General features: G+C 45.6%; 2 protein-coding genes across 7 annotated transcripts in view; both read right to left on the bottom strand.

Annotated features, from left to right (window-relative positions):
• FBXL17 (F-box and leucine rich repeat protein 17) overlaps positions 1–19903 on the bottom strand; it is a 1016894-nt gene that overhangs the window by 982613 nt on the left and 14378 nt on the right. For all 3 annotated transcript variants that reach the window (XM_073548112.1, XM_073548176.1, XM_073548245.1), the window contains exon 4: positions 18182–18313. In XM_073548112.1, coding sequence (XP_073404213.1) covers positions 18182–18313 — 132 coding nt within the window. The remainder of the gene's footprint in view (positions 1–18181; positions 18314–19903) is intronic.
• Positions 748–6120, bottom strand: LOC141050987 (uncharacterized). Of its 4 annotated transcripts, XM_073548023.1 has the most exons (5): positions 3044–6120; positions 2824–2907; positions 2516–2726; positions 2164–2317; positions 748–2046 (listed from the first exon to the last, which is right to left on the bottom strand). In XM_073548023.1, exons 4-5 carry the CDS (start codon positions 2250–2252, stop codon positions 1089–1091), a joined length of 1047 nt encoding a protein of 348 aa, XP_073404124.1. In that variant the 5' UTR covers positions 2253–2317; positions 2516–2726; positions 2824–2907; positions 3044–6120; the 3' UTR covers positions 748–1088. The 4 variants fall into 4 exon arrangements, with proteins under 4 accessions (XP_073404124.1, XP_073404070.1, XP_073403980.1 ...); XM_073547969.1 differs by having other exon boundaries at positions 2516–2907; XM_073547879.1 differs by having other exon boundaries at positions 2824–6120.

Below are 19903 nucleotides of genomic sequence, written 5' to 3' on the forward strand. Positions count from 1 at the left end.
TCATGGCCATCGCTGACGCGGAATACAAATTTATTGCTGTTGATATTGGGGCCTATGGCCGCTACAATGACTCAAGTTTTCAAACTGTCTGCCATGGGGCGTAAACTGTATGGAAACACCTTCCAGTTCCCACCCCCTAGACCGCTGCCGCAAACATCTGGTCCACCTATGCCATTTGTCTGTGTAGGGGATGAAGCCTTCCAGCTGTCAGAACACCTTTTGAAACCGTACGGTAGCAGAGGATTGTCAAGAACAAAACGCATTTTTAATTACCGCCTCACAAGAGCAAGAAGAATGGTTGAATGTACCTTTGGTATTCTGACAGCCAAATGGCGGGTCCTATTGACTGCGATCAACCTCAAGACAGAAACTGTGGACGAGGTGATCAAAAGCTTGCGTGGTACTCCACAATTTTGTTATCTGCAAGGAACCCATTTCCATTGAGGACACCTCTGAAGAAACCACCTTGCAAGATTACCAGGACATTACCACTAGAAGTTCTGTGACGGTTTCAGTAATGAGGGACAATTTTGCACTATACTTTATGTCACCTCAAGGCAGAGTACACTGGCAGGATGACAGTGTGAGAAAGATTTGTGCCCTTAGCCAACTTTGGTTGGCAAAGGTATATACTGTTGGTACAGAAGGTACACAAGTTTGGTTATCTTGTCATGGTCTTACTATTTTTACCTTTAGGCCACAGGTGTGTACCTGGTTGTGTTTTATGCAAAGTATTTCACCTTTTAACAAAAGTTGTGTACATTGTTAGGAAATCACCAACAATAAACACAACTTTTTAGGTGAAAAACTTTGCTTCAAACACAACCAGGAACACAACTGTGGCAAAAAGCTAAAATTTACCCACAGTTATATACCTGGTTTTGAATACCTTTTTACCTTTGAAATACCCTGTATTTAACCTTTTTTTTTTAAACATAGTTCGCCGCAGAAAGAAATGACAGAACCATTGTAAAACGATAATTTAACTTTTATTTAAAATATTTTTTTTTGTAAAATGTTTTTAAAGTGTAAAAAACTTTTTTAATAAATGTTTTAAACCAAATGACCATTTTTATTAAAAAAACACATTATAAATCTGTGTAGTGTGGGGTGGAAATACTGCTGGAGGGGCTGCGGGACACTTCGACACTGGGAGTGTGGAGTGAGGACTGGGATCGTGGTGGGGAAGGAACAGTTAGAGGTGAAGGTGTGGAAAAAGCTACAGAATGGGTGGACATGTGGCAGGAAGAAGAGGTGGTGGGTGGTGGAGTGGAGGGTTGGGCAGGGACTGTAGGAGCAGATGATGTTGATGGAAAGTTGTATGGGGAATGAGTTTGGTACGTGGAAGGAGTTTGGTATGGGGCAGGTTGCTGGAAGTGGGGAGATGTCTGGTACTGGGGAGGTTGCTGGTATGTAATAGGAGGGGGAGGATGGAAAGTGGCTGGATGGGGTGCAGGTGGAGGAACTACTGGGGTGGGAGGAGGAGGTTGGGAGGTAACGTGCTGGAGAGCACCATGGCATGAATGCATTACATGCATCTGCTGGGTAGGAGATAGTGTTGCCATGCGCTCCACAACAGACCTGAAAAAGGTGTGGTTTGGCGAAGATCTTGCTTCTGAATGCATGGTTTGCAGAAGTGTCTTCACCTCCAGAATGCTGGAGTTGATCTGCTGAAAGCCTGCGGAGATTTGGTCTGACAAGACTTTTAGACAGTTCTGGAAAGATGCATTCAGATGCAAGAACTCTGGCGCATAAGTCTTTTCCTGACCCCTCTGCCGCTGCCGCCCAGTACCCGCAGGTGTACTAGAGGTGGCAGGGGCAGAAGGGTGGGGTAAAGGGAAAGCAATCTCCTCACCAGCAGCTCCATGTAATATTGTCGGCCACGATGCCCCTGCGCTGGTGGATGGGACAGATGGGTCGCATGTGTGGGAAGGCTGTGAAGGTGCAGATGTACCGGGGCGGTCGAAGTGTCCCTCGGTGCCGGTCTCCTCAGGGATCGTCTCAGAAGGGTCCAATCGTGCAGGCTCCCGAGTGCTGCTCACCGTGCTGTGGAATAAAGAGTAAAAAAAAACAATTAAAATAGTGACATGGCATGGCCCTGGCTGAAAAAAAAATTGTTTCATCTAAACATTTTTTTTTTCACATGTGGTGTGTAATATTTACCTTCTGGTGACCATTGTATCCCGGAGGAACAGGGCTCGTGCGTACTTGTACTTGCTCCTGCGTCCTCCAGATCCACTCGGGGCCCGCATCTCTTTATTGAACTCCTTCTTGAAACGATCCCTCACAGACTGCCACCGCTACACAATTCTGTCCCCTGAAACGATAAAGGACAAAGTGGTTAGTATACAACATCAGTGTTTCCCAAACTCCAGTCCTCATGGTCCCCAGGGGTCATGTTTTCAGGATTTCCATAGTAAATAGAAATCCTGAACACATGATCCGTGGGGACCACGAGGACTGGAGTTCGGGAAACACTGGTTTACATCAAGCAACCGGTACTGTATATACTTACGCTCTTTAATCTTGGCCCGAGCATCGAGGTCCTCCCAGCGGCCCACAAGGAGCGAACAGATTTCCTCCCAGAGTTGTCGGGTAACAATCAGGTCAGCATGGCGGCGGTCAGCCATATTCCATAGCGGCTCCCTTTCTCTGACGAGATTGATGAGGTGGTCCACATCTATTCCTCCATCCTCACCGTCTGAGTCGGGAGCACGCTGTGAAGGCTGTTAAAGTAAAATAGAAAAATAGCAAAATTAGTCACCACACTTTAAGACATGAAATAAAAAGTGTACCAAAATTTAACTTAAATATTATACTTACACGCTGGTTACCGCCGCGTTGCTATCGCCGACGACCCTGGGAGGCACTGCGAGGACCTCTTGGCCGAGCACCAGATTGGGAAGACTAGAGAAGAAAAGAAAAAAATTTATGTGTTTGGATGTTGGCATTTGTTTGCTGTGTGTGGTCTGCGGTACATTGTTTTCTATGTGCTGTGTGTAGTGTGATGTTGTGTTTCTGCGTTTGATGCAAAAAAACTTACCAATTGTGAGCCCACTCCAGGTGTCTGTCCACCCCTTCCTTCTTCTTCTGGGAGCTACTCTTCAGCTTGTGATTCCTGTTTTGAAATAAAAGGCAATGAATACACATATATTACAGAGATGATGGATTTTGGAAATAAAAACTTACCGTCAAACGCTGACGATGCGAGGGAGGGCTCCCAGAAGATGTGCTGTCCTCTTGCTGGCCAGACTCCATGGCTGTGGGTGGTGCTGTTGCTGCTGCCAGTGCTGCCACTGCTTCATCTCTTGGGCGGCTGTTGAATAAAGAGAAACAAAGGGCCAAGGAATATCTTGATACTCCATTGCCCTAGTTTTGAGGAATGGGGGATTTGATAATTACCGTCTCTCATCTGCTGCTGGACTCCCCTCCCGTTGTTCAGCATGCTGCTCCATTTGGGGTGGTGGTGCTGATGGTGCTGCAGTGGTCTCCTGCCTTCTCCTGCGCCTGGTTGCTGTCTTGGGTGGCATGTTGGGTGTGGCTGAGGGTCCCACTGTCATGCTTTTATATATGTGTCTTGTGGGCAGAGCTACTGAGCATGCTCAGCCCCAAAAAAACGGATCCGGCGCATTGGGGAGCTCATAGGCTTTCATTGTGTGAAAAAGCCAGACACGCCGGATCCGGCGTATCCGTCTTTTTCGCCGGAGACAAAAAAACGTTACAGTAGCTGTTTTTTCCAGACGCCGGATTGCGACACATTGCCGGATCCGGCGAAAAACGGATGAAACGGATGGCCATCCGGCCCGATCCGGCGCAAATGCAAGTCAATGGGGGGGAAACCGGATCCGGCATTGCATTTCGCCAGATCCGGTTTTTGTCAAAAGTGCCGGATCGCGCCTGACGGCGAAAACCTGATGTGTGAAAGAGGCCTAAGAGAAGAGAGACCAGAATGGTGACCGGTCTGCAAACCCTGTCCTATGAGGAGAGGTTGCAGGATTTGGGAATGTTTAGTTTGCAGAAGAGAAGACTGAGAGGAGACTTAATAGCTGTCTACAAATATCTCAAGGGCTGTCACATTGCAGAAGGATCATCTTTATTCTCATTTGCACAAGGAAAGACTAGAAGCAATGGGATGAAACAGATTAGATATTAGAAAAAACTTTTTGACAGTGAGGGTGATCAATGAGTGGGACAGGCTGTAAAAATATGTGGTGAGTTCTCCTTCAATGGAAGTCTTCAAACAGAGGCTGGACAGACATCTGTCTGGGATGATTTAGCGAATCCTGCTTTGAGCAGGCGGTTGGACCAGATGGTCCAGGAGATCCCTTCCAACTCTACCATTCTATGATTCTCTCATTACAAGCATTGTATAACTAGAACCTGGTTTATTGCATTAGATAATCGTGCAGACTGCTTCACTTGTGTGCCAAGAAAAAAAAAAAAATGTTCTGTCTTTTATGGAGAACCACACTGAACAGACACAGACCATTTGCTGATCCAGCCACCGGCTGTGCTGCAGGATGTCAGTATGGTAATCGTTACAACGGACTCAGGGACACGGATCAGTTATAGTTTATGATATTGCGTCTTATCACATGACTATCGCCACAGAGTATACATAATATACACAGTTGGAGGATGGCGTCTCCAAACTACAAGACAACGTCTACTCAAAGCAACTGTAGTGGCCAGCTATGAAGCTGAAGGACAAGCAAGTTACAGAACCGCTGAAGAAGGAGTCATATTCATACCTGACCAATCTTAGCGTACGTGCGCACAATCAAGAGTGGCAGAGGAAAATGCTACAAAAAAGTGAAGTAAAGTCCTGGGATCTTTCAAATCGAGGTAGGGATGCACGGAAGGAAAATATTCCCAAAGGGAGGATGGAGGAGGCACAAGAGCGATAGAAAAACCCAGCCATCCCAAACAAAGAATTGTTAAATATTAAAACTTCACATTTAATGAAAATCAATTACAAACATATTGAAGGAGAATTTGAAGAGTGGACATAGGATCCTTTCTCTAATTTTTTATGTCCCCTTTTCCATTTCTCCTTCAATATGTTTTTAATTGATTTTCGTTAAATGTGATTTTTTAACATTTCATCTTTTGGGATGGCTGGATTTTACTATCGCTCTTGTGCCTCCTCCATCCTCCAGCAGAACATTCTGCTGCAAATCTCCATGTGTTGGCAGGAAAAACGCTGCATTAAACAGGAGCATTTTTCTCGCGTGTTTCACATGCCTTTTTGGTGCAGATCATTCCCCACTCATTAGTATGGGTGAAATCCACTGCAAACAGTGTATATATACAAAAAAAAACAAAACACACACACGGTCATGTTGCAGATGCAAGGAAAAAAAATAAGCATTGTGTGCATGAGACCTCAGAAATATCATCCACTTTGCTGATGTAAGGAAATCATTCAAGTTTTGTAACAAAACTGCACAGAAAAATAAAAAAAACCAACAAAAATGCAACGTGTGCACTGTGGCTATGAAAAACCCCAGCATGCGTCAAACTCTTCGGCATCAAAGTTAGAAAAAGGGGAGAGGCCGAAAAAAGATAACATCAGCAAATATCAAGCCATAGAATTCGATGGCTACATCCATTAAGATAACCACAAACATGACCAAAAGGATTGTCAGCAGCAGAATAGTAGCAAATGCAGGGCTATGGAGTCGGTAAGCCAAACCTGTGACGGGGGGGGGGGGGGGGGGGGGGGGGGGGGTCAGTTTTTCCATATCGTGAATATGGTAAATTGAAAAAAGAAAAAACCTATTGTAGAATTTAACGTATTTTTGTCATTTCACGGCACTTGGAATTTTTTTCCCCATTTTCTACTACACTATATGGTAAACTCAAAAATGCCTTTACAGAAGTACAAAAAACAAGTCTCATACGGCTAACTCCTTCAACACTGTTGGAAGATCATTTCCGGTGACTACCTCTTGAAGCTCATCAAGAGAATGCCAAGAGTGTGCAAAGCAGTAATCCAAGCAAAAGGTGGCTACTTTGAAGAACCTAGAATATAAGACATATTTTCAGTTGTTTCACACTTTATTGTTAATTATATAATTCCACATGTGATAATTCATAGTTTTGATGCCTTCAGAGTGAATCTATAATTTTCATAGTCATGAAAATAAAGAAAACTCCTTGAATGAGGTGTGTCCAAACTTTTGGTCTGTAGTGTGTGTGTATATATATATATATATATATTATATATATATATACACACACACACACACACACACACATACATACATACACACACACACTATGACTTATCTCGGCTAAGATAAAGCCTAGATCCTCAGGCTACATTCACACTATGGGCGGGGGGGGGGGGGGGGGGGGCAGAACCTCATACTGTTCCGCAGAATTTCATACTGCACACCTCAGCTGCTGCAGAACCTCATACTGTTCCGAAGAATTTCATACTGCACACCTCAGCTGCTGCAGAACCTCATACTGCACACCCCTTCACTTGAAAATAAAGCATGCACATTAAGAAGATGTGGTGGTGAATGCAGTCTATTTATTCCAACTATCAATTGATGTTGATGTTACTGAAGACGAGCAATGCCTGTCCTGGGCGTCCTTTTGGGCAGCTATGAGGTGTACCTGACTGGTGCTAAAAAAAAAAAAAAAAAAAAAAAAAGGAGTGTAAAGGGCATGTCACACTAAGAGATATCGCTGGCAATATCGCTATAACTAGTGACGTTATAGAGATATTGCTAGCGATATCTCTGTGTCTGATACTTACCTACGACCGGCTCCCCCGCTGGTTATCGCTGATCGCACAAGAACGTTCAGGACTGTTTCTCGTCGTCAGCTTCCTGTGGCGCTTCCTGCTGTGAGGACGAGCGACGCGTGGAGCCGGGCGGGAGGACGCAGGATCGCCTAGTGTGACAGTTAAGTAGCGATCCCCGTCCCCAGCGATGTCGCTGGTGAGATCTGCCTATGTGGCAGCTCACTAGCGACCACTTAGCGATGTACCAGCGATCCTGACCGCGTCATATCGCTGGTCGGGATCGCTGGTACATCGCTAAGTGTGACAGTACCTTTAGTCTGTGTGCTATCCGGCTTTCATTCTTTTTGGTACAGATAAGATATGGATAGACAGATATGGATAACTGGATAGATAGAGCAGATTTCTAATCTGCTTTTGCTATTGAAAACATTATCTAGGAGCTCAAAAACCTTTCAGGTGATGTAGTTTTTTAAAAAGCTGATCTGCTTTTGCACCTGAAAAACGTATCCTCAAAAACGGAGGAAAACCGCTGTGTGTGAATGTAGCCTTAGATCAGGAATAGAACAGTCATTTATAGGACATTTCATAACTTTCCCAAATTCCTATGAAAAAATATTCAGCACATTCTGCATTTTACTACTGTACCCAATTTATTGTATATTTTAGGAGTCGGACCATTTTATTCCGACTCCACCAAAATGAGCACCGACTCCACAGCCCTGAAAATGTATACTGCTTATATAATAATCAGAAGTATACATTGTTATAAAGTCTTATGTTTCATATGACACCTGTGGCGTATAGATGCACATTGTGTAACATTTGTATACATGTTTCAACCAGATTTTTTTTTTTTACAAACAAGAAAACCTACAAGATGTAACAGATTGGATATTCAAGAAATTCAATACTGCTCTATAACAGCAGCCTTTCCTAGAGAGACCAAACAGCTGATGTTAGGAGGGTGCCATCTAGTGGAGAGAAACCAAACCAGCAGCTCGCCTGCTCATCTTCACACAGCCAGAAAAATCAGATGGGGAAAAAAAAAAAAAAAAAAAAAAAAAAAACCTCCTGTTAACCCGCTCCACCAGCGCTCCCGATCACACCCTCCCCTCCCCCGGGAAGCTGAATAATTTGGACTGTAAGATGGGCCTCATTTGACGCATTAATTTATTTTTCCCTATTTTTCTTCTGAAAACTTGGGGCGTCTTATGGTCCGATGTGTCACATAGTCTGAAAAATACGGTAAGTAATGCACTTAACCTCTACGACATGTATGCACAGTTACCATGCAAGACTCCATTGCTGAACAAATAGCATGCTGAAGCACATTGACAGTTTGCTCAACAACATTTACACAAGCCTGTAAAAGACTAGGAGAATGTAGTCTGGTCAGAGGAGACCAAAACTGAACTCTTTGGATGCCAAAATACACACTATGTTTGGAGGACAAAAGGCACTGCACATCACCTCAAAAACACCATTCAAACTATGAAGTATGGGAGGTGGGAACATTATGATATGGCTTTGTTATTCAGCTAATGAATTACACAACTTATATGGTTTAAGGAAAGGATGAATGGACAAGTGGACTGATACAGGAAAAAGATTTATCTTTGTACCGTGTTAGCCTGTAAATAGAAAAATATTACAATTTGAGAGTCCTCAGTGGTTGATACCCTTTATTGGCTCATTGAATTGAAAGTTTCGGACTTTGCGTTATGCTATGCCTGATGAAGAGACCTGAGCAGTCTCAAAAGCTTGCAATTTTTTTCCCCTCTTTTCAGTTAGTCATTAAAGGCTATCAACCACTGAGGACTCTCACTTTAATATTTTTCAAAAGCACAGACATTCTTGATAAAAATCTGCGGGCATCAACCAGGATGATGAAGATGAAACAAGGGTGCACATTTCAGCAAGACAAGAATCCCAATCTTACAACCAAGGAAACGCTCAATTGGCTTTAGAGAAAGAAACTAAAGCTGCTAGAATGACCCAGCCAATCACTTGATCTGAATCCAATAGAATATTTATGAAAGGAACTAAAGCTCAGAGTTCACAGAAGGAGTCCACATAGCATTAGCGATTGTGTGGAAGAATCACACCAAAGCAATGCATGCGACTAGTTTCTCCATACAGGAGGTGTCTTGAAGCTGTCATCACCAATATACTTTTCCCAATGTCATTTCTCATTATTATGCATAACTTTATTTATGGATATCTATAGTTTGATTTCTTTGCCTGTGTGGTTTGGATTGGTTGTTCCTGACATCCGGTAAGAGTTTCATGTCAATTTAACTTTCCCCCTCGGCTTATAAATGAGTCATTGTCCCAGAAAGACGGCGGAGGAGGGAGAGCAGTGGGCCAGGTGACAGGTAGAGCTGCAGGAAAAAAAAAACTAAGGAAAACAGAACTATATACATATAATAGTCGAAATGGTCATAAAAAGAGGATAAACTGAGCCTATGGCTCCTTCTAAACTATTTGGCGTGATATGGGCAGTGTGGGATACCTGGTGTTATCTGCGATCAATTTATCCAATTTTTATATGACCATTTCGACTATTGTATGTATATACTTCTCTTTTCCTTTGTTTATCTTTTCTGTTTTATATGACATTTTGTTTCGTAATTATATTTACCCTTGTAGTAACTGAAGAAGGTCACATAGACCGAAACGTCTTTTTTCGTGTACTACAATAAACCTCCTTGCAAATACCTTTAAGTTGAGTGCTAGGTTTATATTTGTTGATGAAATCAGAATAAACCTTTCCCGTTTATTAAAGGGAATCATATTTATTAAAGGGAATCTGTCACCTCATTTTTGGCCTATAAGCTGTGGCCACAGCCATCAGGGGCTTATCTACAGCATTTTACAGCCCCCGATGTAACCTGAAAGATAAAAAAAACGAGTTTGATTATACTGACCCGGGGACCCGATCCGGTCCGGTCCGATGGGTGTCGCGGTCCAGTCCGGCGCCTCCCATCTTCTAGCGATGATGTCCTCCTGCTTGCTTCTGCTGCGGCTCCTGCGCAGGTGTACTTTATCTGCCCCCTTGAGGGCAGAGTACTGCAGTGCGCAGGGGCCGGGAAAGGTCAGAGAGGTCCGGCGCCTGCACACGGCAGTACTTTACTCTGCCCTCAACAGGGCCGATAAAGTACGCCTGCGCAGGAGCCGCGGCAGAAGTAAGAAGGAGGACGTCATCGCTAGAAGATGAGAGGCACCGGACCGCGACACCCTCGCGCACTGGACCACGCCCCCCCCCCGTGAGTATAATCTAACTTGGTTTCCTTATCTTTCAGGTTATATCGGGGCTTATCTACAGCATTTCAGAATGCTGTAGATAAGCCCCTGATGGCAGTGGCCGCAGCTTATAGGCCAAAAATGAGGTGACAGATTCGCTTTAAGTCAATGTTTTGGAATGTCCATCACAAAGCCCTGATCTCAATCCTATTGAAAATATTATGGGCAAAACTGAAAAGGTAGGTGCGAGCAAGGTGACCTACAAACCTTGATCAGTTACACTAGTTTAGTCAGGAGGAATGGGCACAAATTCTGACCAACTATTGTGAGAAGCTTGCGGAAGGATATCCCAAAACATTTCATCCAAGTCATTCAGTTTTTTTTTTTTTTTTAATCAGATAGTTTTTATTAAAAGTTTTAGAAATGACAGGCATGTACAACTTACAACATGTTGTCAAACATTCCCTTCCCCCATGGCATATGGACTGGTACATAGCGAATAAACCCAATTCCATCACACAACCATATCATATGAGAAATGACGATTAACAACCGACAGGAGACCACCTCCAGGGCCCACCCATTAATCTAGGAGATTTGAGGCAGCCAGGCCTGGAACCTTCAACCATCCCTCCCATATTTTCCCAAAAATATGCGGCACACCCCTCCTGAGGTACACAGACTTTTCCCTATATAATATTTGGTTCAACCTATTAATGTATTGTTTTCTTGAGGGGATATTGGCAGAAATCCAGTGATAAGCTATCAGCTTTCGGGCCACAAATAGCATTCTGGCCACAGCAATTTTAAGGTATTGATCCCCTCCCACCTCATCAACATAGCCCAAAACACAAATTGTGGGGTCCCTGGGAATATCCTGTCCCGTGACCAAGTGTATAAGGCTAAGGACCACGATCCAGAATATTTGCAGGCAAGAGCACGTCCACATCATATGTAAAATGTCCGCATTATCCATCGTGCACTTGGGGCACCTCGAATCCAACCGTAACCCTCTACTGAACAACCATTCGGTAGACCTGTATGCCCTATAGAGGATATATAGCTGAGACAGGCGGCCAGGCTCACTAAGAGATAATCTGGGAATCATCTATAGAATCGAGTCCCACTGTTCCGCTGATATCGTACCCAGCTGTTCCCACTTTGTCAGTGCACCAATAGGATGCCTTGACAGGACCTGTCCAAGTAAGCCACCATACACCATCGAAATCAGCCCCCTGGTGGACCCCTGCATACCAATCCTATGGACAATGACGTCGTGGTGTACGGTTAGGTCAACTTTTTTGCTCTGGACCATATACGCGTGACGCAGCTGCAAATATTGATAAAACATGGAGCGTTGGAGGGGAAATTCCCGTCCAAATTGCTCAAAATTTTTAAAAACCCCTCCCTCCACCAGCTGCGACACCCACCATATGCCAATCCGCCTCCAGTGTGAGCAAAGCCTCTGAGCGTTTTCATGCATGGCAAATGCTGATTGTCCCATATGGGGGAGTACTTTGTAAGACCGCGTATTCCTCTCAGCTGCCTCAGCTTATCCCATACCCTAACCATTAGAAGCACCGTTGGGAACCTGAGTGCAAGGGATCGAAATCTACCCGACTCCAGACTCGACACCAGTGATCCCAGCCCCACTAGGAATTGAAGGATCTTCTGACCTCCCACCAAATCCACCAACTCGCCCTCCATTCCTCCCGCTACATGCTGGCATTGGGAAGACAGAAAATAAAGCCATGGGTTGGGCAACGCAAGTCCCCCCTCTTCTTTAGGTTTTTGCAAGTGTTCAAGTTTAATTCTCGCGCCTTGTTTTAGCCAGATGAGCTCTCTAAAAATCATATTAATTTTATGGAACCTGTTCTGAGGAAGCCAGACAGGGGAGTTATGGAGGACATATAAGAGTTGCGGTATAACTACCATCTTCAACAGATTCACTCTTCCCACAACAGAAAGGTGTAGCTTTGCCCAGGCCTTAACCTTCTGTTTGATCCTGTCCAACAGCGGAGCAAGATTTAGGCTCTCATAGTCTGTCAGCTTATTGGATATTCTTATGCCCAAATATTGGAGGGACGTTGCAACCGGCACACCTACCACACTGCAGGAGCTTGAGTCCAGTGGGAGGAGCGCAGACTTCTCCCAGTTAATAACCAGACCCGAGACCTCCCCAAACGCCCCAAGAAGTGTCATCGTATTTTGTAATGATCTGTCCACGTCCGCTAAAAATAACAACAGGTCATCCGCATATAGTGCTACCTTCTCCTCATGCTCCCCATACCGGAATCCCTCTATGCCAGCATCCGATCTTACCCTTGAGGCCAATGGCTCCACCGCGAGAGCAAACAGCAGCGGGGATAAAGGGCATCCCTGCCTTGTTCCTCTATGAAGTGAAAAAGGATCAGACAACTGACCATTAGCCCTCAGCCGAGCACTCGGCTCCGAGTACAAGAGCTTGACCCAGCCAATAAAGCCCGGGCCAAAGCCCATACAGTGAAGCGTCGCCCATAAATAGTCCCACTCCACACTATCAAATGCCTTAGCGGCGTCTAGGGACAGAACCACCCTCCTCCCGGCAATATCAGCCCCCACCTGCATATTCAGGTATAATCTCCTAATATTCATAGCCGTCGATTTGCTGGGCATAAACCCGGTCTGATCGGGGTGTATTAACACAGCTACTACTTTTGAGAGTCGAATGGCCAGGACCTTCGCTAAAAGTTTAATGTCTAACGTCAACAGGGAGATGGGCCTATACGACGCGGGCAGAGTTGGGTCCTTATCCTTTTTCAACAGCACGGCAATGACAGCTTCTCGCATAGACGGTGGGAGAACACCCCGTTCCAAACTATCATTAAACACTGTCAATAGAGCAGGGAGCAACACCGTTCTATACCGTTTGTACACCTCAGCTGGCAACCCATCTACCCCAGGTGCCTTACCATTGGACATGGTTCCCAGAGCCTCCTCCAACTCGTCCAGACTTAGAGGTCTATCTAGAGAGTGTCTGTCCTCAGGAGTCAGCCGTGGGAGATTGGCAGCCTCCAAAAAGGCAACAACATCCTCCGTCGGGGCCCTAGCATGTGAGGAATATAAGTCAGCATAAAAAGTCTCCAGAATTTTTAAAATCCCCGGTGCGTCAGTGAGTAATCGCCCATTCACATCCTGAAGACCCGCTATAGTCGCAGACCCTCTCTGTGCCGATGTCACGACAGAAAGCAAATGCCCCACACTTTCCGCACTCTCAAAATATTGAGTAGATTGAAACAGCCGTTTTTGCGCCGCCACCTCTAATGTCTGTTTGGTTACCTTTGACTGCGCCTCCCCCAACCGCTTCCGAGTGGCAGGTGTGCTCTGTGTTGCAAGGGCCCTTTCCGCATCCTCCAGTTCCCTGAATACAAGTTGTGATTTTGCCCTAGAGGCGGTCTTTATTTTAGAAATCTCTCGTATGTACATTCCCCTTAAGTACGCCTTTATGGCCTCCCAGACGATCCCACTAGAAGCAGAGCCTCTATTAAAACTAAGATATTCTTGCAACTCAGGGATAAAGCCGTTATTCTTATCGATTAGCTGCAGCCAAAACGGGTTGAGGCACCAGAGAGGTCTATCACTCCTCCCGTTCCCGCCCCCCCCCCCCCAAGCATGACTGAAACAGGCGAATGATCAGATACCGTTCGCGCCAGATATTTAACCTCTAAAGTTTTTCCCAGCATAAGATCATCACCCAGGGCCAGATCGATGCGAGACAGGGAGGAGTGAGTAGAGGAGAAGCACGAGAATTGACGGACACCAGGGTTACGGCATCTCCACAAGTCGGTCAAAGCTATCTCCCGCACGAGGACCCCAAATGGCGTAAGATTACCTCCTAGCCTCAGAGGTTCATGGCTACCCCTGTCCCAGTGTGAATCCAGAATATTATTAAAATCTCCCACCACCATATGCGGAACCCCTGGAAAATCTCTCAGAATGGTAAGAACTTTATAGATAACTCTACTGCTATATGGTGGAGGTATATATATATATATATATATATATATATATATATATATCTCAACACCAGTGGGGTAGAAAAGATTATACAAGATAAAAGGACAAATTGCCCCTCTTTGTCCACCACCACCCGGTGACACTTAAATTGAGTCCTGGAGTGAATCAATATACTAACCCCCTAGAGTATTGGTAATGAGTAGATTGAAAGCCCGCCTGTACCCATCTCTTAGCCAGGATTCCCAGCGTCTCCTGTGTGAGATGCGTCTCCTGCAAACAAACAACCGCCGGCTTCTGGTCCGTTATGAAGGAGAATATGGCCTGTCGTTTTACCGGCGACTTTAACCCCCTGATATTCAAGCTAAGTATCTTAAAATCAGCCATTATCGTACCATAGCATATTGCCTACCATCTCCCCCCCCAGCCGTACCATAGCCAATATTGAAATGTACAAGTATGCCAAAGGACATTTTGAACCTAGTCCCTCCCCCCTCCCCCCAAAGAACACCCTCCAACAGTTCCTTGGGCTGAACCAAGGGTGCAACAGGTAAGGGTGCTGTCGAACCCTTCCACCCCATTCAGCAGGCGCTTCAGTTCCTTTTCACTACCCGCATTTGACAGGATATAACCCCACAGCACTTTGCATTTTTCCTTATCCGTATTCAAACCAAGGCCCCATAAGGACCACAAATTCTTAAAAAACAGCATATAACAGAGTAATATAAGAATAAACAAAAAGATAACTTCTTAGGCAGTCCATTGCCTCAGGACCGCAGACTTCAACCGCATGGCTCCATAATAACTGAGCGAGCCAAGATACCATCAGCCACGTTCCTGCTCCTTCCCCTCCTTCCTCAACTGTCACTCGTTAAGGTCCAACCAGTCCACGGCTTCCCTGGGGTCCAGAAAAAAGTGGATTTTATTCCAGGCCTCAATACGCAGTTTAGCCGGGAAAAACATGGAGTACTTGATGCCACAGGCTCTTAGACGCTTCTTGGTGTCTGTGAACTTCGCTCTCATCTTCTGAACCTCCGGCGAAAAGTCCGGGTAAAAGGAGACTCTGGATCCTTCTATTGTAAGGTCAGGGTGTTCTCTTGAGTATCTAAGGATAACGTCTCTATCCCTGTAATGGAGGATTTTAGCAAGCACAGGTCTTGGTGGATGACCAGGGAGGGGGGGCCGAGTCGGGACTCTGTGTGCTCTTTCCACTGCGTATAGGTGTGTTAGATTGTCCTCACCTACTTTTTCCTTAAGCCATGTTTCAATGAAGGCAGTAGGATTCTTTCCCTCAACGCTCTGGCATGCCCACAATACGAACATTATTCCTTCTGGATCTATTTTCAAGGTCGTCAGTTTTAGCCCAGACAGCTGCCAAGTCCTTCTTGAGCTCTGTACAATGCTGTCCTGAGTCAGAGGCAGAATTCTCCACAGCACCCATACGTTTTTCCAGCTGGCTTGTTCTGTCTCTTAACACTGTGCAGTTCATGTCGCACAGTCTGCATGGACTCCTGCAGAAAGCCCAGTTGTGTCAGGACATGTGAGATCGCAGTCCCACAGTGCACCACTGCCAGCATTACATCTTTGTTGGTGGGCTCGTCTGGAACTTGTAGTTGCAAGGCTGTGAGGTGCTGTTTATTTCTTTCCACCAGATCACTCCAGCTAGGCTCAGCTCCCTTCCCCCCCTGCACTCTGGCATGGGCAGCCTCCTCCTCCTCCCCCATTCCCGGGCTCATGTCCTCTGCCACAGTCTCCTGGTCCATATCAGAGTCCTGGAGAGACTCCTGTTCTGCCTCGGCCGTGTGGGCAAAGCGCTGCAGCCTGACCGCCACTGCCCTGTTCCTAGCCGCGCTGTCTTCTGCGGCCTCCTCTAAGGCGCGCGCTGTGGCGGCGGCGCCATCTTGGCTCCCCGCTCCGGCCTCTCATGCCACCCTTCTCTGACCTTTTTTCACCATGTCCTGGGGTGAAGCAGCGATCTCCGGTGCCCCGCGGTGTCTACCGACTCCGGTGCAGCCTCCAGGGGTTATACTAGCCGTGCTGTGGGGACGGAACGGCTGAATTAAGCAGGTATATGCGGGAGCTCAGCGGGCACACGTCTTCCTCACATGCCGCTCAGGCCACGCCCCCGTCATTCAGTTTAAGGGCAATGATACGGAATACTAATGAAATGTATGTAAACTTTTCTATCTAATGTATATATACATGGTACACGCTGGTACATCCTTATTCAGCAGTTTTCTTTTTAAGACTGGTATCAGTAAATTCCCCATGATGTGTTACACATAACTCCACTTGAAGCAGTTGTTGTAATTCAGTGTCTCATCATTAAGGAGTTGCCCCATAAACCACGTTATTTATCCATCCAAAAGATAGGTAATAATTGTATTATTGCTGGGGGTCTGACTTTTGAAAAAAAAAAAAAAAAAAACAACAAAAAACAGATGTCTCACCACATTACCTGTAAGAAGGGTGTAATCGTGTCCATGCGGGACTATCACTCTAGACACTTATTGGTCCATATAAACAGTAGTGCACCAGTGTGACCAGTGCTCCAGTACACAGAGAAAGCAGTGGTCTCTGCATACTAAAGTTCTATTTGGGACCCAATGCTGTGGAAGTGCCAGTGACACACACTGATCATACAATGATCACATATACTGTGGATAAATGATTTGATGAGGGCAGCAGCTCTTATTTAAGAAATCCAACAATGTAAGGAGACATATTTAAAGGCAATGCTTCATGGAAAAAAAATATAAAGTAGCTTATACCAGCCAAATCACAGAGCAGTAGTAGACAGTATTGTTTTGGGGTTCTTGCTGCTCATCAGTGTAGCAGAAGCGACTGGCTGAATAACAAGCCCTAAGCTGCATTTACACTGCAAAGTAATTGTGAACAAGTGTTCATCAAGTGAAATGATCTTTTATGCAGCCTAAACAATCATCGTTCTTAGAGGTGCATTGTCCTGTGTCAACAGGACTCTCACTTCTGAGAAGAGTGACAGCCACTGAACGAGGTCATACAGATGAATGACACACTGCACACTGTTTACTTTGATCTGAATATGTAAACAGATATTTAAAAGACCACCAAATCAGTGAAGGTTTCCTGATTATCAGTCGTGCCGCCAGTCAGTCTGTGTAAATGGACCCTTAGTAGATATGGCAGATGGCTAGCACTCGACTAGTGTAATGAATAAACGGTGCTAGTGAAAGGGAGCCTCTGGTCCCGTAAATGTGAAGTCAATATAGAATCACTGCACACGTAAATTATGCTAAAGTGAGCTTTTTATTATTTAATTGACGGTGATGACGCGACAGCTGACGTTTCGGCCTAACAACGGCCTTTATCACATAGTCGCCCTTTTGAAGTAGAGTTTTGGCAGTCACCGGTGGATAGTTTATCACTGCTAGGCAATATTTAAAAAAAAATGCAGATTATCCAATATAGCCAATAGTCCAGGTGCTAGAGGAGCAGAGATCCTGTTGGTATGGCAAAAAAACATTGGTGGCGCAGTGGGGGATGTAGGCACCGCCGTGCCTCAGCAGTGACTGCCAAAACTCTACTTCAAAAGGGCGACTATGTGATAAAGGCCGTTGTTAGGCCGAAACGTCAGCTGTCGCTTCATCACCGTCAATTAAATAAAAAGCTCACTTTAGCATAATTTACGTGTGCAGGGATTCTATATTGACTTAAATGGACCCTTAGACACCACTCACAAGGATGGCTCCCCCAAGCAAGAGCCCCGACACAGCTCTGTCTACAGATGTTGTGTAGCTGGGCTATTATGAGCATCTGCCTATACAGACATTATATTGACACAGTAAATGTAGGTTACTTCAACACTGGAGGAAAAATAAGCTCTAGACACACCATGTAGTAGAACCGTCCTTGGTCATGGACATAGTGCTAAGACACATTCATGCAGCAATTACACATTCATCTTTGATGAGGTCTATTTAGCTTAAGCCTGGTGAGGATACAAGAGCAGAGGAGTATTGGTCTTTCCCTTTTAAGTTTCTCTTGCATCCACTCCTGACTTTGGGTGAAACACAAAAAAAAAAAAAAAACCCAGCACGTGTGAATCCAGCCGACATGTCACATTACTTTCTTCTTTCTGGAAATACGATGCAGAATGCAGCCAAGAATTGGGTTACAAAGGATATCTTAAGTTCTTGTTATACTCACTAATTTGTTTTCTTGCATGTAAATTTTCTTAAGTTTGGGACAACCTTTAGCGATAATGACCATCCCTTCATCAGAGATCTTGTAGCACTGTCCAAAATGGATATCTCTCAGATCCTTGCACCTGGAACCCAGCTGTGGACAAGTGGAAGACAGAATACAATATAACAATATACTAAAGACGTAGAAGATGCAGTTCACTACATGAGAACTTACATCACGTTCACAGAAAAGTGGCAGGAAAGGCTGTTCAGTCATTTCTATGAATAGTGCAGCAACGTCTGCGGCAGCTTTATATGCAATATTTATTATGCAGCAAACTGAAGAAAACCCCTGTAGTGTGAGATAGCCCACCAGCCCCACTGCTTTACTCAGCAGTCATACCAAGCACCCATAGATCACAGGTATAAGAGAAATGTGGAAGCAGAGGTCCCAAGAACACCTGTACATGTGTCACCGACAAACAATAGCTGGGCCCACAACATCATTCATTGGTGGCAGCTGGATTATACAGCAATCTATGGGTAGGGGGAGATAGTCAGGGTATACTCCTTTCACTAGAGTTGAGCGACTTTAGTCGGATCGGGTTTCATGAAACAAAATTCGTTTCAGATGAAACTGGCCTGACTAGGGCAAAAAAAGTCGGAGTTTAGTCTGAAACCTGACCCCAATGCAAGTCAATGGGAAATAAAAGTCGGCATTGAGTAGGTGAAGGTCATCCGCTCAATGCCAACTTTTATTTCCCATTGACTTGCATTGGGGTCGGGTTTTGGACGAAACTCCGACTTTTTTTGCCCTAGTCGGACCAGTTTCATCTGAAACGAATTTTGTTTCATGAAAAACGATCCGACTAAAGTCGCTCAACTCTACCTGTCACTATTATGAAGGTTGGGGCATTTTCAGGGTTTATGGTCTTCATGTAGACAAGTCAGTCCTCAAGATCCCCTAACAGGTCATATGTTCAGGATTTCCTTAGTATTGCTACATGTTAATTTCATCACCTGAACAAGCATTAATTCCATCACCTAGGCCAGACCAAGACAGCCGTGGGGCTGAAAACCTGAGGTCCACACCGTGCCCGCCCGCTGTCTCACGTAGTTTGTATTGGTGGAGGAGGGGCCTCCGGCCACTTACTCCACCAATCAGCGTGTGAAACAGCTGACGCGATGACGTCATGTCATCACATCAGCTGTGTACTACCGGAGAGTCAGCGCATCAGAGACAGCAGCCGAAGCAGGGAGCCTGGGAACGGGACCGAGGTGAGTGTGTGTTTTTTTTTTTTTTCATGTGTATGAATATGGGAGTGAACATGGGAATTCTATGGGGGTGACATGCAGCACACGGAAAGGCTATGGGAAGGCGTCATGCTGCACGCGGTGAGGCTATGGGAAGGCGTCATGCTGCACGCGGTGAGGCTATGGGAAGGCGTCATGCTGCACGCGGTGAGGCTATGGGAAGGCGTCATGCTGCACGCGGTGAGGCTATGGGAAGGCGTCATGCTGCACGCGGTGAGGCTATGGGAAGGCGTCATGCTGCACGCGGTGAGGCTATGGGAAGGCGTCATGCTGCACGCGGTGAGGCTATGGGAAGGCGTCATGCTGCACGCGGTGAGGCTATGGGAAGGCGTCATGCTGCACGCGGTGAGGCTATGGGAAGGCGTCATGCTGCACGCGGTGAGGCTATGGGAAGGCGTCATGCTGCACGCAGTGAGGCTATGGGAAGGCG

Source organism: Dendrobates tinctorius, unplaced genomic scaffold, assembly GCF_039654945.1.
Source record: "Dendrobates tinctorius isolate UK_male_01 unplaced genomic scaffold, ASM3965494v1 ptg000003l, whole genome shotgun sequence".
NCBI lineage: Eukaryota > Metazoa > Chordata > Amphibia > Anura > Dendrobatidae > Dendrobates > Dendrobates tinctorius.

Coding starts and splice junctions, on each gene's coding strand:
- LOC141050987 (XM_073548023.1), bottom strand. CDS start 2,252: ATGCGGGCCCCGAGTGGATCTGGAGGACGCAGGAGCAAGTACAAGTAC. Junction 2,047..2,163: donor GATACAATGGTCACCAGAAG/GTAAATATTACA, acceptor TTTATTCCACAG/CACGGTGAGCAGCACTCGGG.